The sequence below is a fragment of the Trichosurus vulpecula genome, chromosome 6 (genome assembly GCF_011100635.1).
Source record: "Trichosurus vulpecula isolate mTriVul1 chromosome 6, mTriVul1.pri, whole genome shotgun sequence".
NCBI classification, from domain to species: Eukaryota; Metazoa; Chordata; class Mammalia; order Diprotodontia; family Phalangeridae; genus Trichosurus; species Trichosurus vulpecula.
Genome location: NC_050578.1, coordinates 230,945,515 through 230,970,814, shown reverse-complemented (window position 1 = coordinate 230,970,814; position 25,300 = coordinate 230,945,515). Strand labels below are relative to the sequence as shown.

Sequence of the window (25,300 nt, the reverse complement as noted above, 5' to 3'; positions counted from 1 at the left end):
TAATTAAAGCTTCAATTATCTAATACTACTAGATCACCTAAACTGCCTCTTCTAGTCTGTTTGCCAATAGTCCACCAATTCATTCTGCACACTGCCTCCAAACTAATCTTTATACTGTCTGCTCATTTGCTCAAAAGAGTCTAATGCCTCCCCATAGTCCAGAAGCTAAAGTCCCAAATCTGCTTCCTAACATTCAAGGCCCTCTACATCCTACTCCCTTCATCAACATTATTTCCTACTCCTCCCCATCACAAACCAACCACTCCATTTCACAGTGATCTGTTCCTACCTTTTTTCTTAAACGTAACAAGCTTATTACTCTAGCACCCCGTTATTAGTTTCTAACACTAGTTCCTTCCTAACTGAAATGCTCTTCAGCATCTAGCCAACTGCTACCTCCTTTGTGAAGCCTTTGGTGATCAATGCTCCAACTAGATATTTTCTTCCTCCAAAACCCAAACTAGAAGAGCTGGAAGGGACCTTAGAAATCTTCTAGTCTAAATCCACCCCCACCCCTTATCCTACTGATGGGGAAACCTGACATATAAAGGCATTAATTAACGTGCCCAAAGACACATAACTATTTAACAGTCGAGCCATGGTTAGTACAAGACTGCCCAGTTCCTACATTTGAGGAACTCAAATCTCAAAAGAGAAATAGGATTACAGAATTTGAGGGTGAAAGGGATCCACTGCAACTCTCTTATTTTGCAGATAAGAAAACTAAGGTCTCAAGAAATAATGTAAATTTGTAATTTACAGTAAATGAAAGAGGTACACCCAGGTATTCTGAGACCTTATAATTCATATGACAGCCATTTCTTAAGCACCTACAATATGCAAGGTACTCATGATTAAAAAAAAAAAAAGGCTGTTTTCAAGGAGCTCCTGTGCTATTAGATGGAGAACTAATCCAGGGTATGATATGGATAATCTGGGAAGCATAATAAAAGGAAATAAAGGAAGTTATATTATAATGTTAGTATATAACAAATTCAAATTGAAGACATAGACAAATCTTTCTTTGTATTAACTAGTCAAGAGGTTAATCTTTACATCTGTTAAAAGACTCAATCTGTTAAAAGTAGAGCACCTAATACAGTTGTTAGCAAATGAAGAATTTATTCTCTCTCAGCAAGAACAGAGAAGCTCTATTCTGAATTTAATCCTGACCAAGAAAAAAGCATCTGAGGACATGGAAGCAATGGGAACCTTAGGAAAAAATGACCATGTCATCCTAGAGTTCATAAAAGCCAAGAAAAGAAACAGTAGGTATAAGTATATTAGAGTATAATATGAAAATATACTCTGTGAAACTAGTGACTTGGGGCTAACTCAAAACATTCGACTCTCTAAAAGTTTAACAGATCATATTACGCAGAAAAAATAACAAGAAAGAAAAGACATCTAAAGAAACTGGTATGACTATATAGGAAGTACACTGGAGACTCTGAGATTAAAATAATAATAATAAAAGTTTCCATTTATATAGCATATTAGTTTACAAAATACTTTCCTCAAAATAGCCTTTCCAGCAACCCTACGAAGTAGACCATAATTTGAAAAGAACGTGTTTAAAGGAAGAAGGGTAATATAAAAGTTCAAAGCCAATTATAGGACTGATTAAAATATTAATCAATATCAAAACTTTGAAAATGTATTAAATAAGTTGCTTGAATTGAGGTTAAAAAGCATCTCAGAAAATTATATTTATCTGAAATCTCTTCTCATCAAGCAAATGGTAATTTTAAAAAATGAGTCCAATGTTATTTCACATTTCAGATGGCAGCAGGTTTAATTAAAGGAAGGATAAGCATTTTCTGTTTCAAAATACATCCTATTTAATGAAGAAACAAGCACAACCAAAAGATAAACATAAACTATTACTAAACCTATGTACATGATGACAACACTAAACAGCAAAAGTATGGGGGAATGGGGTAGAGAACCTTATATCTTTCAGGCCTCTATGGCACTGTAAAGAATGGTCCCCTGCATACCTAAAAGGATTAGAACACTTTAAATTCAATCACCCCTACAGATACAAGTGCTCTGGATATAAAGACTGTTTCCTCATAATTGAAACTTAATCAGTTTGTGCTGAAACTTTTTTTTTAACCTAAAATTCTTCGAAAATATCTTAGCAAATAGAGTATAGGAACCATAATAAAACCTTTTTCTTACTAAAAGCACCATCATTACAAACTACATAAATGACCCCAGACTATTTATTGTTCTACCAAATGTTTATCTCCTCCAATGTCTACTATCCCTCCTTACCACAGTCAGTGGCTTGGTTTATCCATCCCATATCCACCACCACTTAACCCTCCACTGAATTAAACCTTGTCAATTCTATTGTTTTCCATTACCCTCCCTGTCTTTTTATTTTTTTGTGTGTTCTTTCTTGTCTCCTATCTCTTATCGTTCAGAGACTTCTTCTAAGTTTAGGAACTAGTGAGACTTTGTTTAACATCTCCCACCAATGATAACACCTTTCTTCAGATTTGTCTTCTGACCCATCACTTCACATCTTCTGTAATCCTTGTGGGATTTCTTGGAATATTTTCAGTACTGCTCATAGTAGCTTAAATTTTTTTTTCATGTTTCCTAGTTCTTCAATATTACCCAGGATTGAGATGCCAGACAACTGACATCTTGAAAATTAAGGTATTACTGTACACTTTTGAAGAGTAACTGACAATACATGGGATTGACATCAATGACCATTATAAAAAAGTGGAACATACTTCCAAAGGGAATGAATATATAGTAACTGACAATGCTTACTATGTATATATAGTACTGGCTCCAAAAACATATTACAATGTTTTACTATTCTTCAAAATACTTATATTCCATATATTTAACACTTTTTTTCAAATTATCTTCAGTGCTTAGAAGCTGACATCTTTCCCAAACATTATTTACTCTCTAACTTTACAAAAAGTACTCACAACAGTGATTAATAAGTTTTCTACTTCTCAGCACATTTTCGACATTTTAGTGATATCCCACACGGTTACAGCATACTAAAAGGTTTCAAGGGTTCTGGCAAGTTGCATCAAGCTCTTTCTCCAATATACAAAGAAACATTTTATGGGCTATGTATTATGTCATATGTATTTTCTACTGATCCTTTCCTGGACTTACCTTGCCACTAATCACCTCCTCCACTCTCTCCTGCGGGGTCTGGCCAGCTTTCTGCCTCACTAACACGTAGACTGAATTCACCTTAGGACAAGACCGGAGTAACTTTTCGAGAAGCACCTTCCCCAGGAAGCCAGTGGCACCTGTGAGTAGGACATTCTTTCCTTCATAGTATTCTGGAATTGAAACCATCCTGTTCCTAGGAAAAATAAAGTAAGCGCTCATAAGTAAAATGATCTTATTGCTCAGAATTTATCCAAATAACAAAATCCACATGTTCAAACAAAATAAAAGAACCTCATATAACTCAGGGTTGAAATGTGGAAGGAGTCCTGGATTCAAATAATTAAGAGATGGAAGGAACTTTCTCTACATACCCCACCAGTAAGGTGTCATCGAACCTCTGCTCTAACACTTCGAGTGAAGAAAACCCTCCATCTCCCAGGGCAGTCTGTTCCACTTTTGTACAATTTTAATTATTTGGAAATTTTTTTTTCTTTCTATTATGTTGAAAGCTCTCTTGAGACAATTTCTTCCTACTTTCTGAGGCCAAGCAGAAAAATTCTAATTCCTCTTCCTCATAATAACACTTCGAAAACTTGAAGACAAATAGTAGGTGCTAAGTAAATGTTTACTGACAATTATCATAGCTCCCATAAATGAGTCTTCTCTTCATCAGACTAAAACATCCTCAGATTCTTCAAATCCTCAGACAGGAAGCATGACAGCAGGGAAAGAGAGCTGGATTTCGAGTTGGAGGACCTGGATTCAAACTTGCTTCTGTCAAATACTTAAGATGATTCCCTTGCCTTTTACTGGGACCAAAACGTCTTCAAATGGAAATTTAGGAAATTGGCCTCAGTAAATTGCAAAGCCTCTCCTAACTCCCTATCTATGATGCTATGATCCTGAAGGTCTTTACTATCCTGGCATGCATCCATTTAGATCTTCTCCAGTTTATCAATGTCCTACTAGTCTTTAGGCTCCACGATGGCAAGGACTATAAACATTTTCTCTACAAATACCTTGCACAGAGCAGTTCCTTAATACTTTCTTTTTTATGTGTACAAAGGATGGTTTTTTTTAAAATAAGATCTTAAAGAGTTTTCCAAAGAGTTCCAACCCTCCTTTTCATTAGGATAAAATCATTTAGTTGTAGGCCAAATCCAATTATTAACACTAAAGGGATTCAAATGTTTTCATTTTTTGACATTTTTGATATTTCAAATGGAATGCTTTAACAATAAAAATTTGCTTTCTAAAAGATTATTTAAAACTCCAGGTCAAGTTATATGTGTGGATAAATTCTACTAAATATTTAAAAAAAAAATTCAATGATACAATTATTTTTTTAAAACTGAGAAAACACTAAGAGATAACTTTATTGTGACAAATGTTGCCTTTAATAACTAAAACATGGAAAAACAAAGAACCACAAAGGAGTTATCACTTATCAGTTGAATCATTTAAAATCAAATCCTAGCAAAAAGATAACATTAATATAATCCAAAAAAGTACATACCACAACCAGGATAGATTTATATGAAGGAATGCAAGGATTCTTCAATATAACTGTGTGTGTATATAGTAAAATCTAACACTATTATCATATCATAGGATCGGAAATATAGAGGTAACAGGGACCTCAGAGGCCATTTAGTACAATCCCTTCATCTTACACATGAGAAAACTGAAGGCAAGGGTGGTTAAGTGATTTGCCCAAGATCACACAGTGAGCTGCAGAGCTGGGATTTGAATGCCAAGTCCTGGCATCTCTAAAATACAAGACTTAAAATGCAAATTCAAATGCAACACAGACCCTGACATCATGATGTCATTTTGGCCTTCTTCAAACAGGAAGGACAAACAACACTTCCCTTGCTTTCTAAACTCTAAAAATCACAGGCAAAGAAGGGCTTTTTCTTAATATGACAAAAAATTACCTATCTAAAACAACAACAACATAAAACCACTAGAAGCTGTTTCAATCAATATAGTAGTAAAGCAAGAGCGCTCTCATTATTATTTGACATTGATCTGGAAATGCTAGTATTAGCAATAACAGATAAAGAAACTAAAGGCATAAATATTGGCAAAGAGATCATTGCTATTTGCTTATGACATGATGATTTACTTAGAAGACACCAGAGATTCAGCAACGGAAATAACCAAGATAACTGGTACTTTCAATAAAGTAACCAGATACAAAATAAATCCACAAAAATCACCATGATAGCAACAAAATCCAAGAGGAAATGATAGAAAGGGAAATCCATGCAAAATAACAAAAAGCACAACTATCAGGAGAGTCAATCTATCCCGAAACTCAAAACTTATGTAAATATAATTATAAAAATTATTTAAAGAAATAAAGAAACAGTTGTAAGGATATTAGCTTACTTGTCTAGACTGTCAACATAATAAAAATGACACCAACTAATTTACAAATTTAGTACTGTATCAAATTACAATGGGGTTACTTTAATGAACGAGACAAAAGGAACAAAATGTCTAGAACTTCAAGGGAAATAAGGTGGAGTGAAAGGGGGAATGAAGGAGGAAGTAATACTTCGAGACATCAAATTACATGTAAAACAGTATTCATAAAAACTATTTGGTACTACAAGTAAAAAATAAAAATGTAGTTCAATGGAACAAACTAGATAAGCAAGAGTTAGACACAATTGAGCTAAAAAACTTCCCTATTTGACAAGAACTGATGAATATTAGCATTTAGCAGAAATTACGTTTAAACCAACATCTTACACCATGTATGACTATAAGAACAAAATGGTTACCTGACCTAAATATGAAATGATGTACCATATGAAGCTATGAATTGGTCCAATCGTTTTGGAAAATAATTTGGAATTTTTTGAGATGGTAGCTAAAATACCCACACCTTTTTACCCAAACGTTCCACTATTAAATATATACTAGCCCCTAAGGATATCAATGATAAAAAAAAAAGCCTTATATACATCAAAATATTTATAGAAGTACTTTCTGTAGTAACAAAGCACTGGAAAACAAAGAATTGCCCATTCAATGGAGAATGGCTAAAGAAAATGTGGTATGCAAATGTAATGGAATATTATTGTCCTATAAGAAACAATGGATGTGATGAATCATTGAAAGATTTAAAAGAAGCAATATGAGAGGAAGTAAGCAGAACCAGGAAACAATATAAAGGGAAAGAACCCAAAGAAGAGCAATAAGAAAAATATCTGGGGTACAAAGCCAAGATGGCAGCAGGAAAGCAGGGACTTGCTTAAGCTCCCCGCCAGGTCCCTCCAAACACCTATAAAACTGGCTCTGAACAAATTCTAGAGCTGCAAAACCCACAAAATAGCAAAGGGAAACAGGGCTCCAGCCCAGGACAGCCTGGATGATTGCGGGGTAAGGTCAATCACATGCACATGGGGGCGGAGCAGAGCAGAGCAGAGCACAGCATGGGCCAAGCCAGGACCAACCAAACCAGGATCCGGGCAGAACAGGCTGTAGGGCCCTGAACCATTGAGCTGTGGCAGTTACCAGACTTCTCAACCCACAAACACCAAAGACAAGAGAGAAGGTTAGGGGGAAAAGCTGCTGAGACAGAGTGAAAAGAGTTGGCGGTCAGCCACCACCCTGAGGACAGCAGAGGTGGTGCAGCTCTGAGGCTGCTTCCAGAGCTACAGCTGCAGTTGCTGCCAGCCCCAGGCCCACCCCATGTGAGGAATTAAGCAGCCAATTAGAGTGGGAGTGCAAAGCCTGCTTTGCCCTGCCTGGATCCTGGGCGGCAATCCTGGTTGGCAGTTTTTGGGGGAGAAGGAGGGCTGCTGTAGCAGAGCTTGCTGTGTAGAAAAAGCTCTGAAAATAGCAGCGCAGCCCTTCAAGCTTAGGACAAAGTACTCTCTACTCTACAAGCAGTCATACACTGACAAAAAGCTCAAGGGTCAAGTAGTTGGCTGGGAACATGACCAGGCAGCAAAAAAGGACTCACACTCAGACTTTGGAATCTTTCTTTGATGACAAAGAAGACCAAAACATACAGCCAGAAAAAGTCAACAAAGTCATAGAGCCTACATCAAAAGCCTCCAAGAAAAATATGAATTGGTCTCAGGCCACGGAAGAGCTCAAAAAGCATTTGGAAAAGCAAGAGAAGTAGAGGAAAAATTGGGAAGAGAAATAAGAGGGATGCGAGAAAACCATGAAAAACAAGTCAATGACTTGCTAAAGGAGAACCAAAAAAATACTGAAGAAAATAATACCTTAAAAAAATAGACTAACTCAAATGGCAAAAGAGCTCCAAAAAGCCAATGACAAGAAGAATGCCTTGAAAGGCACAATTAGACAAATGGAAAAGGAGGTCCAAAAGACCACCAACGAAAATACGACTTTAAAAATTAGGTTGGAGCAAGTGGAAGCTAGTGACTTTATGAGAAATCAAGATATTATAAAACAGAACCAAAGGAATAAAAAAGTGGAAGACAATGTGAAATATCTCACTGGAAAAACCACTGACCTGGAGAATAGATTCAGGAGAGATAATTTAAAAATTATTGGACTACCTGAAAGTCATGATCAAAAAAAGAGCCTAGATTTCATCTTTCAAGAAATTATCAAGGAGAACTGCCCTGATATTCTAGAACCAGAGAGTAAAATAGAAATTGAAAGAATCCACCAATCACCTCCTGAAAAAGATCCCAAAAAGAAAACTTCTAGGAATATTGTCGCCAAATTCCAGAGTTCCCAGGTCAAGGAGAAAATACTGCAAGCAGCCAGAAAGACTAACCCAATTGTGGAAATACAATCAGAATAACACAAGATCTAGCAGCTTCTACATTAAGGGATCAAAGGACTTGGAATATGATATTCCAGGAGTCAAAGAAGCTAGGATTCAAACCGAGAATAACCTACCCAGCAAAACTGAGTATCATGCTCCAAGGCAAAATATAGACTTTCAATAAAATAAAGGACTTTCAAGCTTTCTCAGTGAAAAGACTGGAGCTGAATAGAAAATCTGACTTTCAAACACAACAATCAAGAGAAGCATGAAAAGGTAAACAAGAAAGAGAAATCACAAGGGGCTTACTAAAGTTGAACTGCTTTGTTGACATTCCTCCACGGAAAGATGATGTGTAATTCGTGAGACCTCAGTATTGGGGTAGCTGAAGGGAATATACATGTATATAAATAGACAGAAGGCACAGGATGAGTTGAATATGAAGGGATGATATCTAAAAAATTAAAATCAAATTAAGGGATGAGAGAGGAATATATTGAGAGAGAAAGGGAGAGATAGAATGGGGTAAATTATCTCCAATAAAAGTGGCAAGAAAAAGCAGTTCTGTTGGAAGGGAAGAGGGGGCAGGTGAGGGGGAATGAGTGAATCTTGCTCTCATCGGATTTAACCTGAGGAGGGAATAACATACACACTCAATTAGGTACCTTACCCCACAGGAAAGGAGGAGGAAGGAGATAAAAAAGGGGGGATGATAGAAGGGAGGGCAGATGGGGGAGGAGGTAATCGAAAGCAAACACTTTCGAAAAGGGACAGGGTCAAGGGAGAAAACTGAATAAAGGGGGACAGGATAGGATGGAGGAAATATAGTTAGTCTTTCACAACATGAGCACCGTGGAATTGTTTTACATAATGATACATGTGTGACCTATGTTGAATTGCTTGCCTTGTTAGGGAGGGTCGGTGGGGAGGGAAGAGGGGAGAGAATTTGGAACTCAAAGTTTTAAAAGCAGATGTTCAAAAAAATAAAAAGGTGTTTTTACATGCAATTGGTAAATAAGATATACAGGCAATGGGGCATAGAAACCCATCTTACCCTACAAGAAAGTAAGGGAAAAGAGGTTGGGGGGGAGTGGGGTGACAGAAGGCAGGGCCGACTAGGTAACGAGGCAATCGGAACATACGCCATCTTGGAGTGGGGGGGGAGGGTAGAAATGGGGAGAAAATTTGTAATTCAAAATCTTGTGGAAATCAATGCTGAAAACAAAAAATATTAAATAAATAATAAAAAGAAAAATATCTCCCCCAGCTTCTTTGCAGAGATGGGGGTTCGTGAATGTGGATTGCTGTAAAGACCTTCATAATTTTTTGAAGTGTTAGTTAGTCACCTAGTATGTACAACAAAATATTCAGAATAGCAGTTGTAGTAGTTAGTTAGCTAAACTTATTTTTTATTATAAGCAAAGGAAGGGGTGGGGAAGGGATATAATGGAAATAGTCTATTTTTTTAAATTCACAGCATAAAAAATTAGTAAAGAACTTGTGATTGGGTATTTTACCTAACTATGACTGAGAGATAATTCTAAAACAAATCAAGGGAAAGAGAAGGATCACAAAAAATTAAGTAGGTAACTTCAGTTACATGAAATTGAAAAGCTTTTGCACAAGCAAAATCAATACAGCTGGGATAAGAAAGAAAGCTATTGACTAGGTTGGGGGAAGGAGAGGGAACACTGCCTTATAACCTTCTGATGACTAAGATACAGAGGTAACAATCATAAATAAATGAAAACAAAGAAACATTCCCCAACGGAGAAGTGGTCAAAGGATATGAGAAACCTGTTCTCAAATTATCAAACTACTGAAAACTATATTTTAACACTTCTCCAAATTAGTAATAAGAGAAATGCAAATGAAACAATTCTGAGGTTTTACCCAGAAAATCGGCAAAGAAGGAATTAGTCTATGCTAGACAGGCTATGGAAAGACAACCTTTCTATAAATCAATTATACTTAAAAAAAAAAGACTAAAATGCCTACATCCTTTGATCCAGAAAGCCCACTACTAATTATATAACCTAAGAAAGCAAAAAAAAGAAAGGGCCATATACACCAAAATATTCAGAGTAGCACTAGTAGTAGAGAAGCATCAGAAATAAAGCAGATGCCCAACTGCTGGGGAATAATTAAATAATGTGAAGTGCATGTGATTGTATTGGAATACTATTGCTTTGTTAAAAATCAATGAATATGAAGAATTAAGAGAAACACTAGAAGACTTAAATGAACTTCCTCATACAAAAGAAAGTAACTGACATGGAAACAGGAAAATAACTGACATGATTACAGCAGTGAAAAGAAAAACAACTGAACCCTGTGTAACTATAATGACAAATCCACCTCAATTAAGAGATGAAAAAATGGACCTCTCTCTTTTCTCCAGAGACAGAGGACAAACGTGGCATGTAGCACTGTCAGACTCCACATGGGTTCTTTGGCTTGCTGAACTGCTTTTTGCCCTCTTTTTTTTTATTCTTTGTTGCCAAGGAATGTTCACTGGGTAGGGGAGAGGGAAAGATATATATGGAAATGAAAGTGCTATAAAAACCAACACATCAATTAAATAAGATTAAAATTTTATAAAACAAAGTAAAAAGGATCAGCTCATTAGAAATCAGTTTCACGTTTCAGGAGTTTCTCTATGGTAAATTCACAAATGAAAAAGACTGTGATCCCAAAAAATAAGAAAAAGTGGTCACACATTCACCTACAGTTTGCTCCTCCAAATCTCTGGATCTTTTGTAAATTTTTGTAGTGGTTTTGGAACCTTGGTAGGAGTTTTGTAATGTAAGAAAAGATGAATAAAGCAGAAAAATAACTGGGGCTTGACACCATTCTCTTGACTACAATTAACTATACTTAGAGAATAACCACAAAAATCTAAAAATTACCACCTTGATTTCAGAAGACTCAAAAGTGCAGGTGAACCAAAAGGCATTGAGAAAGGTGAACAGTAGGCATGAATAGGTTGCACCTTATTCCAAATATTTATTTACACGAGAGGAGTATAAAAGACATTATCAAAAACATATACGAAAAGGAAGTGAGCCAGTCTCGTAAAGAGAGCAAGACGTGATTACAAATGGAAAGTGTGAATGTTGACTGTTAACTCTAAAGTTTTAGAGCTGCATGAAGGCTTCTAAAATGTTGGGCAAATCATCTATACAGGAGTTATACTAACACTCAGATAAGAAGTGCACTAGATTAGAATGTATGAATGGGCTGCAATGTGGGATAGTAGAAGGAATAACAATGCCAATGAGGTTTTTTAAAACTCTAAGGAATTGCAGTATCAGTTTCATCATCTTCATTTTAGCCCGCTTAACTCCAGAGAAATGCTCTATCCTAGCTCTGTGGCAGGTCTGTACCATGCACAAAAGGGAAATGATGATTTGCTCTTTTTTGGCTCTGTGTCTGAAACAGGAAACAGAACGCAGATAAGCATCCTACTAAGAGTCCTCAAGAAATGGGTACTGATTCCAGCTTCTGTTCTCACTAACCCTGTTACCTTGAGCCCAATTCCTTTAACTGAGCCCCAATTTCCTCAACTCTAAAATAGGATGGGGAGAGGTGGAAAGTGGACAAAATGAATTCTGAGATTTGTGATTCTATCATCTGGAAAATAAAGTTATTACCTGTTCTGCCTAATTCACAAAGCTGTCGGGAGGAGCAAATGAAATCAAATGTATCAAAATACTTTGAAGTCTATAAAGCTCGGATGGATGAGAAATCTTATCAATTTGGGAGTTCCCTTCAATGATGCAGATAAAAGATCACAACCCATCCAAGTCTAGGTGCTCTTCTTCTCTCCTCATTTATCTCCAGTTTTATTGTATTCCCTTTTTAGAATGCTGTTTGTTGTTCCCTTTCTAGTTAGAACAATATGATCCTTATTTTCAACACAGCTCAAAAAAAAACAAAACCTTTTTTTGTTGTTCTTCACGTTTTTCCAAGCCTCAGCTCATTAACCTCTCCAAACACTAGTCTTATAGGTTTGAGGTTTTGTTCTTCCTATGTATCGTATCCATATATCCAGCCTTTTGTGTAGAGGTGGATAGTGTGTAGAACAGAACTGGTAAGGAAGACCTGCATTCAAGAACTGCCTCAGATACAAAAGGGCTTGGCTGTATGACTCCGAATAAGTCGTGTGACCTCTCACTGCCTCAGGCAATTATCTAAGACTAAATTATAGAGCTGCTGCTGTAATTACAGATCTGCCTTGGGAGAATGAGTTTCTTCTACTAATGAAATCACCTTGAAAAAAAAATCCAGATTTAATCTCTTTCCTGAACTCCAGTCTGCTAGACACCTCAAACTCAACATGCCCAATATGAAAGTCATTTTATCTCCCACAAAACCTATCACTTTCTCAACATTTCCCTGTTTCTGTTGATAGTACCACTTTAACATCCAGTTTCACAGCCTTGGAGTTACCCTTGATGCTTCCTTCTTTCTCAACTCCAATATCCAATCAGCTGCCCTTGCCAATTTTCTCTCGGTAACATCTCTCAAATCCTATCCCTGGTTCATGCCCTCATCACCCCTTGTTTGAACTCTTACCTGGTCTCCCTCGTCTCCTATCTCTTTCCTATTTAATCAATCCTCACTACCAAACTGGTATTCTTTAAACATAGATATGACAATCAAAAATCTTCAGCAGTTCCATAAAGTCCATAGGAGGGAAACCCCAACAAAATCCTCAACCTGACCTCAAAACCTCTCTACAATTTGGTTCCCAAATACCTTTTTAAGTTTTCTCCTAAGTTCTATTCTAAATTGGCCTATTAGGTATTTCCAACATACAATGTTCCCATTTCTGGCCTACAGGCCTATGCTAAAGTATTTGCTCCTAGCCCCTAAATCTAGAAGGTCCTCCCTCACCTCTGCCTCACAAAATTCCTAGTTTCCTTCCAATTCATGTGCTATCTCCTAAGTGTGAGGCTTGTCCATTCCCTCCAGTTAACAGTACTCTCTCCCTTTTGAAAGTACATTGTCTATACTTTCTTATTGGAATTAGAATTGTATAGTCAGAAGTTCACTTTTTAAAATTTGCACAGACCCATTTGTTTATGAACTTGTTCATGACCCATACTGGCTTATATAGGAGCCTTGGGTTCATACCTACAAAAATTTCAGTGAGAAGACTGATCTTTTTCCAAATTGCAGGGCATATGCGATCAATCCTTAACATTCACCAGTTTAACTCTGGCAACTTCAGGCATTCCCATGATTTTATTAGTATCCTCATTTTCACTTTCAACATTCGTGGCTCTTCACAGTAGAAAAAAACAAATGGGAGGCACGATATGCACAAGTCTGTGGGGCAGCTGATGGTTTTCTTCACCCAACTACTGTAAAGAACTCCACATAGAGTTGTTGCATATTTTCATTGTTTGCCTTTAAAGTTCAGGTTTTGTGTGCACTTATGCCCTCAAAGCACAATGCAAGTCCTTTATACTCTAAGCCCAAGAGTTCAATCAGTGATGTGGCTTAGTGAGAAAACAGAGGTATTAATAAACTTCATGCCCAGAATGTCTGCAGCTACTGTCAACCAGAAAAGATTAGAGTTTTGGGTGGTCCAAGAACCCTAGCACCCAATTTTCAATATGTACCAACCATCTGCATTTTTTACTTTTCTCCGGCTTTTGAAGAATGTTACCCACACACCTACACACACCTCCAAAGGTGAGGACTGACTGTAGCTATGTCCCTCCCACCGTTCCCAGGCTGAATCAAAGGATAATTTTCAGATTGGCTCCTACCTTCTTCCTTTGGGGCCTTCAGTACCACTCAAAACATGTTCTTATGTTTCCTCTGAGTACTAATCTGATTCCTTTTCAACTTCAACTCTTTATAAATTATGCTTTAATTTCTGGTTCTAAGTGGAAACTACCACAGCACACTTTGATAGCCACATCTAATCAATTTGTGGTCACATAAAACATCACTGCTAAAGACTATTAAGGCCAGTTTGCACTCCTAACAGCAGGCAAAATGAGTCTTCTTTCTTGTAGCTCTCATTGGATGCTTGGCAAGACTTTGGTGGCTTCTAGGTTTCCTGTTTCACCAGATATCTGTAGGGGCCAAACAACTGTGGCACTAAGTTCATAGATCTAAAGCTGGGAAGTGACCTTTCAAAATCATCTTGTACAACTCCATTTTACAGGAGAGGAAAATGAGGCCCAAAAAGGTTAAAATGACCTGTCCCAGGCCATACAACTAGTAATCAACAGAGCCAGGATTCAGACTCTGGACTCAGTGACTGAAAATTTCACTCTTTCCACTGCACTAATGAGCTACCACTGAAATTAAGACTACTAAAAAAAGTCTTCAGAGCAGAAGACAGCACCACAGGAGCACTTTTTTCTCAGGGACAGCAGAAGGTCTTGGTCTTGACTTGCTGGCTTGTCCCTTTCCCAGTCCACCTTTACTGCTACCACTACTCTGCTTGACCTTGAGACCTCACTACTGGAATAACCAGAGAGGATACAAACTTTCCCCTTCTCTCCTATGCTGCTGGGGGGAGGGGGTTGGGGGGAGGCAGTGAGAAGCAGAATGTCTTAATTAAGCAGAAGGGCTACAACTTCTAATACTTTTAAAGGTTTGGATACTAAGTACTACAAGAAATTAAAAGTTTAGAGGGGAAATTTACAAGTATATAGAAGTGCTGAGAATCCTGATAAGGTAAAGAGAAAAAGGCCCTTATCTTTCTTAGTCATCCTTCTCTTACAAGACTGAACAAAATCTTTCTTCTAGATGTTGCCTCCTAATTCAGCTAGTCCCATCCTGCTTGGGCAAGACACTACATCAGACTCCAACTTTCTAGATTCAGTTAAGTGAGGCTATTTCCCTGACTTCAGCTCCACATCCAGTAGCCTACGGGTTGTCCTCTTAGATGAGAAAGATCCCTTGTAATCCGGTATCCCCTGGGCTTCAGATCTTCAGCCCACTACTGGCAAAGCCACCTCCCCTTCATCTTCCTAGATACCTTAATATAGTTAAGGCTTAGATCTCATCCCTGACCTGGCTGCTTTTATCCAAAGGAAATTCAAATCAGATGCAATGTGAAATTGTGACTGTCAGGGATTATCATCAGGGTCATTTTCTTTTTGAGAGCTATATGGTCCCTGAACTACAAGACCTAGTCTACCATTATCTTTTTAGCACAGGTTCCCACAGTCAGGGTTTCCCCAATGCCTGGACTAGGGACAGCCAGCTGCCTAGATGGCAACATGCAAGGCACAAAAGATATTTAAATTTTAATTTTTATAAGCACATATTTGGAATTCCAGAATTTTGTAATAGTGTTATAATAATACACATGTTACAGTGAAGGTGAAAAAATCTCTTCTGGGCAGTAACACTGGAGGCATAATTTCAAGCTCTGTCCACAGTGCCATATTCTGGCTCTGAGTAGAGTTTTTCTCATTCAAATCATGCCCTGGGTTGACATCCTATCAAGCTTCTCTTTCTGGAATTCCCCTAGTTTTTTGGTAATTGGCAGAGCTGAGAGAGAAATGCTATAGTCAGTGAATATCGGATAGCTTTCCCTGGTCTAGCTGCGTACTCCACCCACCTCTTCATTCTCAGTTTGATTCCTCCTTCCATCCCCACCCCACAGGAGTGGTTTACAAGACTCCCTTAATACAGGTTTAGACTAGAAAAGCAACTTGAACATACAGTAACTAGATAATTTGCTACTGCTACCAATAAAGCCAAAGTCATGTTACCTACCACAGAAGAAATGCAAGAGGGAAATTTTAAAAATCTATCATCCCTGATTATGACAAACCCAATTATTTTAATGGAAGAAAAAGTGATCATTTAAAATATTTCCTCTCTCCTAAGAAGCAGTGATAATCTGCTCTAAAGCTGTGACTATTTAACAACCTGCTCTAAATTACTGATTAAAAGCCTAATTAAAGCACTGAAGTACAAAAACTTGACTCCCATTTTCAAGAGATATATTTTGGCTTCACATATGGAACCCTTAAGATATGCAATGACTAATGGGATGGAAAATATTTAAGGAGAGGTAGATGGTCAACAGACACCAAGTCGAATAAAATTTAGAACACAGAGTCTATTTTAGTATTACCAGCTGGTCAAAGTCAAGAGGCAGGCCAAATAAAGACAAATCAACCTAAGTCACAACTACAAGGTATAAAGCAATTCATTAAATCTCTAGGGGCTTAAGTTTCTCTATTGATAAAAAAAAAATTGCACCTGTGATGCTATGATAGGAATATGACAACAATATATGGTAAAAGTTCTCATTTAAAATACCCTATTACAACTAGGTATATCTGAAGTTTTTAAAAGTTTACTTCAGACAGAAAAGCAAAAAATCAGTATTTTGATACAAGAACATTTTTCTCTACTAATTGAAAAGCTAGTCATAACCTGAGATCAGAACTTTTTTGCACTTGTCACCCCTCCAAGAGCAGAAATAAGTACTGTAACCTCAAATACAAGAAAGAAGAAAAATTTCTTCTCCAAACTCTCCAAAACCTACAAACAATACACCAAGGCATAAACAGAAAGCGATCACCTACTAGCCATTGGCAGCTAACTCGGCCAATAAGGTATGGTAAATGGAATGGAGACAGGCTAATATTCCATGATGTACAAGACTTTCTAGCTATTTCTGAACCTAGAGTAAAATCATATTCCTAGGCCTACTTATTTTATCCCTTAGTATCCCCCCAAGCTCAGTAATACCTAGTCTGTTTAAGCTCAGAAAATTATTGGCACTATTCTCAGACCATGCTGCTTTGGATTTCTTATTTCTGACTCTACTATGAAATCCCATTGCCTTATAGGCTCCATAAATAAAAGTCTCCTGAAAAAGTGCTGGGGTCCAGCAGCATGTGGGAACTACCACTATCCTCCTGGGCCTTCAGAAGACAATATCTTGTATGTGGGTTGGGGTGGGGGGCGTGGAACAGGAAACAGTCCTCTACCTGGCAGACTGTCACCTTGGCTCTGAGGAAGTGATAGCAAAATGCTCGAGAGTCTTTTTTTTTTTTGATCCTCAAACACTCCCCCCATTTTTGTCAAAGGCTTTTCTCTACTTCTCCAAAAGGCCAGGGGGAAAAAAAGCAGAAAAAGGCAAAAGCATGATCTCATTACTTTCAAGAGGCTATCATTATTGAGATTTCGAGGCAAGAGAGAAAAATGTTTCTTGGTGGTTACATTCATTCAAACAGTTAAGAAGCACTTCCTATGTTCAAGGCACTGTTCCAAACAACGTAGGGGACACAAAGTGGAAGACAAAATTCCTACCTTCAAAGAATTTCTATCTAGTACAAATGTCCTTGATATGGGGTCTGTGATTTCGGGTTTTTTATGTTATGATAACTGTATTTTAATTTGTGTTCTTTGTAATCCTATGTTTATGCATTTAAAAATATTATTTTAAGAAAGGGTCTATAGGTTTCATGAGACTGACAAAGGAGGTCATGACACAAACAGGGTTCAGACACCCTAATCTAACACAAGGGATAAAACAAGTTATGAAAATAACCATAGTCAAGGTAGAATATACAGAGTATCATGTGCAACTACAGTGTTTTCTAGTGGACTGTAAGAAATTTTAGTCTTTATACGTGGCTAAGGATGTAGCTATAAGCCAAAGGTGTTCCTAACCTGTTTCACTAACGGGGTAGATTAATCTAGCAGTTAAACCAAATACCATATTCAGGAACTTTTTGATAACACACTGTCCAAGGTCAAAACAGGTTTAATGAGGCAATATGGAAACCATACATGAGGTCCTTGCTCCAGCCAAAACTTCTTGGTCTCCTATGTAGGATTATCATCCACAAGATTAACCCAAGACTGTCCTGTGCCCCTTCCTCTTCTCTCTGCACACTCTCTTGATCTCTTCTGCTCCCATGTTTAATTATCCTCTCTAGGCAGATGATACCCAGCTCTACATACATCCAAAGCCTTACCTCTCTCCTGAGTTCCCATCTCCAGTTGCCTCACAGACATCATCACCTATTTGTCTCATAGCATCTCAAACTCCATTGTGTCCACAACTGAACTCTTTCCCCCTTTCTCCTTCTTTCAGTCACCCAGGTTTGAAGTCTAGGAGTACCTTCAATTCTTCACTTTCCCTCATGTTTTTAATCCCATCAATGGCCGAGCCTTGTCATTTCTATCTCTCCCAGATCTCTCGCATATATCTTCTTCTCTCTACTCACAGCAGCACCATAGTTCAAGCTCTCATCACTCCTCATCTGGTCTAGCACAACAGCCTCAGCCAAAAATGGCCCTTCCTTCATCCAACTCCTCTCTTCTGCAATCCATCCTACACATAAGAGAAGAAGGTGAAAGATGATTTCAAAGGCTTCAATTACGGATAAGGATTAAAAAAAGGTCATTAGATTTGGCAATGAACAGCCAATTCTCAACTGATGAAACACAAGTCTCTCCCCACTCCAATCTACCCATTAAACCACCAAAGTGATTTTTCTAAAGTGTAGGTCCAACCATGTTAATCCCCTTGCTCACTAAATTCTAGTGGCTCCCTATCATCTACAGGATCAAATACAAAACCCTCTGTGTTTGGCATTCAAAGACCTTCATAACTTTGCCTCCTCCTACCTTTCCAGTCTTCTTTTGCCTCATTTCCCACTAGATATTCTTTTATCTAGTGACCCTGGCTTCCTCACTGTTAGATGAACAACGCTTCATCTCTTGGCTCCGTGCATTTTCTCTGGATGTCCCCCATGCCTGTAATGTTCTCCTTACTCATCTTCACCTGGTGGCTTCCCTGGCTTCCTTTAAGTCTAAACTAAAATCCCACCTTCTTCCTACTGGCACAGAAGCTTTCCTAACTCCCCTAAATTCTACTGCCTTCTTTCTTTAAATTACTTCCTATCTTGTATATATCCCTGTTTGTACATATTTGTTTGCTTGTTGTCTCCCTCATCATATTGTCAGTTCCTTGAGGGCAGGGCTTGTCTTTTCTTTTCTTTTTTTTTTTTTTTTTTCCTTTTTAGCCTTAGCACAGTACCTGGCAGAGAGTAGGTACTTAATAAATATTTATTTACTAACAAGTTATCAACAACCATATGAAAAACATGCTCCAAATCACTGATAACAAGAGAAGTCCAAATTAAAATAACTCTGAAGTTCCACCTCACAGCCCTCAGATTGGCAAAAGATGAGGAAAGAAGAAAATGGCAATTATAGGCTTGGAGAGGACAGACATACAACACTATTGATGGGACCACCAATGATTCAACCAGTCTAGAAAACAATTTAGAATGATATTTTTTTAAAATCACTAAATTGTACATACCCTTTGACCTAGTAACACAACTCTTAGGTAGATGTAGGAATAGGTATGGGTGTGTAGATGAAGATACAGATAGATCAAGGAGATAAAGGATAGCAGAGGAAAAGGAAGCTGGAATACTCAATCACTCTATATGGACTCTATCACTTCTATTTGTACTAAGTGCCATTCTTCATTATGACATTCTTACTGCTTTTACTCACTGCATTAAAAGTTAAGTAAAACAATCATAAAGGTTTTACTGAAAACTTTAAGGCACAAATTAAGTGAAAATCTAGCTAAAGAATCTCTAAAACTGGTAATGCAGAAATCTGGACCACTTGTTTGGTAATTAAAGCTCTAAGACAAGCCTACACAACCAGAGGCCTGTAGGCTGCTTGTGGCAAAGGATTTTGGGTGGCCTGCAGGCTGCAGGTTGTGCAGGCCTGCTCTAAGGTAACTAATTTACATTAGGATTTTTTTTTTAAGATCATATGCAGGTACAGACAGAAGAGAAGAAGGGGTAAGAAAGAAAAATAGATTGACTATGTGTGACTTTACGGCTTGCAAAGAGATTGCTGGGCAGCTAACTCAGTATATATAAAAACAACAGAGTTAAGATTCACCGTTTCCAAGTATAACCACTCCCTTTTACATAAAGGGATATTTGAAGGAAAGATAATTAAAGGAAGCCTCCGGCTGAACAATTCCAGTGTTTGCCCCAGGAAAAGTTTGCAGACTGCAGCTCTCTCTGATAATTTTTAACACATTCAAAAGGCAGAAGAATATGAACTTATACTACCTAAGAGACATAACATATAATAACCAGAAAGTGTGATTTTTAAGATAAAAACAACAAAAACATAATTTGTAAACTGTAGACCCTATGTGTTATATGCCTTCTAAAGAAAGGCTTTGAGCCATCCCAGTTACCACAAGCATCCTGACTCATCACAAAATAAATACCAATGAGTCCCGCCAATGGATTTTTTAGGCCTTAAAATACATGCAATTTGTAAACTTGTATTTAGAAATATTCTTCCTGAAGTAGCTGCCTAATTGTAATCCTACTTCTCTATCTAACACTGTTCTCTATTCTCTTTCATTGTCTTCATCTACTTCCTTTCCCAAATCTGTACTAAAAATACTTTAGCTCTACCCATTCTCCTGAGATGACTTCTCTTACCTTACAAAGAAAAATGTGAAAGGTTTAGACAATTATGCTTGGAGGTTGCCTGTTGTGCAATAACAATTGGTAATAAATGAAGAAGTAAATGGTCTAGGAGATCCTTTGGTCTGGAGCAAAGTCTAGGAAGCACTATCTTTGACCAGAAGTAAATAAGAGATGAGAGAAAAAATGAACATTTATCTAAGAATGAGAGCCAGCATGATCAGAAGCTTTGTATCAAGTCTAAGTCTATACAGTTTTATTAAGTATGTGAACCTAATTAGGGAAGTCACAACCTCTCTAAGCTTGTTTTCTCATCTGCAAAATGAGAAACCACTAATATCACAAGGTCTGCTCTCATAGTTCTGCACTGGTTAGTTCTATGCTATATTCTCCCTGCACTCACCATATGCCTCTCCATTCCCCTGTACAAAAAAGAGCAGAAATGGCCCAAAAGGAACAAAAACGGCAAAAGTAGCTAGACTTTACCAAGTGTACATAAGAAGCAGCATGCTGGAGACACCGGTGAGAGTAAGGTAGAACCAATCTACTTGTATTCTCGAGGAGAGGAAGAGAGTAAAGGTGTAGGAAAAAAATATGGATCCTATTAATACTACCCTCTCCTCCAATGGTGACTGAGAGAACCTCAAAAATTACCAACCTCTATGCCTGCTCTCCAAGTTATATTCAATCTTTTTAAGAGTCATCCATACATAAAATTTAGGTCATCCTGGATGGGGATAATTGATAGGAGAAAAGGAGATATAGGCAAGCAATATTCAAAAACAGACTATGTCTTTATTATTTCACAATAAATTAAAAAACATTGAGAATTAAGATCCTATTGTGTTTACTGTTTATTGATCACAAAAAAAAACATTTGTTCTGGTAGTTGTAACAAAATTCTGCATTATCATTGGAGGTTGGGCATAGTAGCAGACTGGGTCTCCTCTCACCTAGGTTGGAAGTACATAGGCCACTCACGGGCCCCATTCCCAACACTGACTAGCACAGAAGCTTTAACCTGCTCCATTTTACCCCTCCTCAGGCAGCCTGGTGGCCAACACCTCTGGGAGAACTCACCATTTTGGTGCTCTCCCCGTGAAGATACTCAAAATATCTTTAGCCCTCTTCCCAACCAGCCTCAGCTTCTCCAACAGCAGGAACTACAGGCACGTCCCACTTCCAACAAGGTATTTTTCTGATTGATACATTAAAACCATTAAAGACTCCTCACACCACAATTTAGCCAGTATAAATAAAGCTCTGAATGAGCTATTTGAAGAGTGGGCTATATAAGCAGAGTATAAAGACAGGTATGAGGGAATATAGCCCCCAAGGTACAATCCTTCTTGCTAATAACGTGGGTACTTTTTATAAAATAATTCTCCAAGGGCACTAAGACAATTATTCTTAACATTTTCCAAGTGGTATACAGTATGGTATCTTATAGTTATTAATGTGACCTAAAGAATGAGAATCCCATTTCTTCCTCTAAAAATAATTCCAAATCACTTACCTGAGGCTCAATGTTTTTTCATTCATAAAGTGGGTAAACTAATATCTGCTCTATCTTCTTTAAACTCATGGTAAGATTTAAATGAGATAATATATTTTAAACTACTTTTTAAAGGATAGACCAGGGAATACAAAATAAGAGTAAGAACCAGTCCTTGCCCTCACGGAACTCTGTGTTACATCTTCTATAAATAAAGTTCAAAACCTTATTCTTTGTTATCTTTTTTGAGTTAGAACAACAATGATTCTTTGTTTTACTGAGTAAACTTTTACTAGTAAAAGCAGTGTGAAAATAAAGGTCAGGCTAAGGAGATATCATCCTGTCTAGAAACTTTCAGTACTTTTCATTTTTATCCTTTTGATCTAAAAAAGAAAATCTAGTGTAACAACAGCATCAGAACTTAAATAGGAACAGGCAGTTTGCTTTCTTTAATGAGGTCAAAAATTAGACAGCCAACACACAGTATCAAGAGAATAAAGGATAAGGGGGTATGGATAGGTTGTAAGAAGAATTAAAGTAGTTACAATTCAAAAGGTCTTCTAAACACAATTAAAGCTCTAATTGAAACAATGTATGTCTAAGAGTGGGCATAATCTACTACCACTTTCACCCATCCACTTTCCAGTCTGACAAGGTTAACAAAGGTAACTAGTCTTACATCCACATACCATCCAGTTCCACCCTCAAAATTATGAATATCAGTACCACTCAAAGGATTCAATAAAGAATCTTACTCATCAATGGAGAATTTCCTGCTATTATCTCTAAAAAGATGTCCAAGTATAAGATTTTCAACTTCATAATTTCAAAACCAAATTATGTTTTTAATAACCTACACATTAAGCTAAATCTCCCCCGACAGAGACAATATCAGTCTAGGTATTCAAACACCAACCAAGGACCAAAGCCCAGACTCGGTATGTTGTAAAAGTACACTTGAGAAAAGTACCTCTAAGACTTTATACCAAATTTCCTTCTTCCTGTTTCAAAACTAAAGATGACAAAGCATTTTTAGCATATTTTTTTAATCTAAAAAAGGACAGAGAACAGCTATGCCATCTTAGCTAACATTTCTTCCCTCAATCAACGGTCCTAGTGTCCAAAGCTGTTGTAAGCACCCATTGAGGAGCATATAATAGCCACTTTGTTTGCCTACACAGACATTGCTATAACAATATTTTACTCATTGGAATCTATTTTTCCCAATGCTTAGGTTGCTCCTTGGTAATCAAAAATAAAAGCTCCTTAACTCTTTTCGTATCACTACAGTACCATTTTGTACATTACTTTATATTTGCAGTATATCATGGAAAATTGATATTTCTAAGCACCTAACTCACAAACTCAAGTACCTAACTCACAAATGCAAGAGAGAAGATAACTATACAATCATATGCAAAAAGTCACTATAAAAATTGAGGTCTGCTCCAAATTTTAAGAAAAATTAAGTTTTGGGGCAATATTAAGTTTTCTATTGTTTCTAGAAAAAGACACTCTAGAGTTGAGAAAATGCATCTCCTTCCCTTAATTGCAGAGGTAATACTATTGTAAGCTGTGTTCTATGTATTAATTTTAACAAGTTGCTTGCTCCCCTCACCCCTTTTCTTTTAAATCTCTGTTTCAAGTCATTATTCACTGGGTAAGGGAGGGGAGTGATATATTCAGAAATGAATGTGATGTTAAACAAAAGGCTTAAAGAAAAAAGGGTTCTTAAAAATATCATCAACAGCAGGGCCTAGAATTGAGTCCACTTTAAACAAAATCATCCTTCTAAATGCAGAGCTTAATGGTGCTTAGGAAAGGCTGAAAAATAAAATAACAAGTAATTAAAAGGGCCTAAGAAAAAACACTAAACAATTCCAGAAATTAAACCAGTACTGAGTTTATAAGTCAGGTCCATCTGTTTGAAGAGGGAGATGGATTAATTTTCAAGCCATAGGCAAAAATAATTTTTTTAAAAGTGACGTAGTATTTCCACAATTCATCTGGATTTTTTTCCTAAACCAGACATTTCTGAGTGCTGTATTCTTCCTTTGCCTTAAAGGTCATTCACATGAAACCTCTAAAGCAAGAGAAAGTAGTGTGACTTGGAAGCAGTATCTTGGGGATTTTTTAAAAAGTTATTTGCAAAATGTTACTTCAATGATCTGTTATCATGATTTGGAAACTCCCTCCATCTGCACAAATTCCAATCTTTCCATGCACTTCTTCTCATCTTATGTAATTTTTTATCCATTTCTTTCCATAAATCCCCCAAAGATGACTGGCACCTGTTCAAGATATAGATATACATGTGTATATGTGTGTTGTGTCTCTCTGTGTGTGTGTGTGTGTGTGTGTGTGTGTGTGTGTGTGTGTGGACTAATAAATGAACTGTCAAACACAGGCAGTAAACTGGAGACCATGGGTTGCCCACTTTACTTTTCCAATGTAGCTGACTAGGCCATTCTTTTTCAAATGACCATGAATGTCACTGAGGAGTCACTGCAGCATCCCAGGGCTTCATGCAAAGAGTGTACTTTCTGTGATCCATGAAAACAACATCATCACTGACTGGGAATCCATCTATTTAGATTCCATATACCACGCCCTCCACAGTTTTTGCAAATAGCTTAAGTGTTTTGGACCTTACTTAATGTTACTATTTAATGGATATTTGAACAAACTTAACTTTGGTCAAATCTGTTATAGAATCTTGTATTATTTTAAGAAATAAATAAGAGAGAGTTCTTAAAGTGATATTTTATTTGCCCAAGGGAATGCTTTTATGAAACAGATGATAAACGATAAGCTCTTTTGTGTGTGTGTGGCTCCTAAGGAAGCCTGTTCTACTTTGTACAGCTCTAATTGTAGGGCAGTTTTTCCTTATACTGAAGCTAAATCTGCCTCTAAGCAACTTCAATCCATTGCTTATAACTGTACTCTCTGGAGCCAAGCAAAAGAACCCTTTTTTCCAAATGACAGCCCTTCAAAATCACAAAAACAACCATCATGTACCTCTAAATAATCTCTTCTCCAGGTTAAAAATCTGCAATTCCTTCCACTGCTTCTCTTATGGCCTGATCACCATTCTCCAGACATTGTAATTTACTGACAATCTTTTGAAAACACTGTGTCTAGAACCGACCACAATACCAAAATGCAGTTGTGGCCAGGGCAGAGTGCAATGGAGCTATGATCTGTTTATTCCTGCAAACTGTGCCCAACTGAATACTGTGCAAGATTATATTAGGTTGGGGTTTTCTTAGATGGGATATCAAACTCTTGACTTGTAATGCACTTTTAGTGCACTACAACTCCCAGACTCTCTACCCCAAGTCTCTCCCCTTAGTCCAGTTCATCCTATATACTGCTGCCAGTGATCTTCCTTAAGAGCAGATCTGATGTCAC

General features: G+C 37.3%; 1 protein-coding gene across 3 annotated transcripts in view; it reads right to left on the bottom strand.

Moving 5' to 3' along the window:
- The window catches only part of FAR1 (fatty acyl-CoA reductase 1), a 111,471-nt gene that overhangs the window by 43,969 nt on the left and 42,202 nt on the right, over positions 1-25,300 (bottom strand). For 2 of the 3 annotated variants that reach the window (XM_036763687.1, XM_036763688.1), the window contains exon 2: positions 3,154-3,349. In XM_036763687.1, coding sequence (XP_036619582.1) covers positions 3,154-3,342 — 189 coding nt within the window. In that variant the 5' untranslated portion in view covers positions 3,343-3,349. Of the gene's footprint in view, positions 1-3,153; positions 3,350-18,038; positions 18,156-25,300 lie in introns of those variants that run through there. The other variant, XM_036763689.1, reaches the window with a different exon arrangement.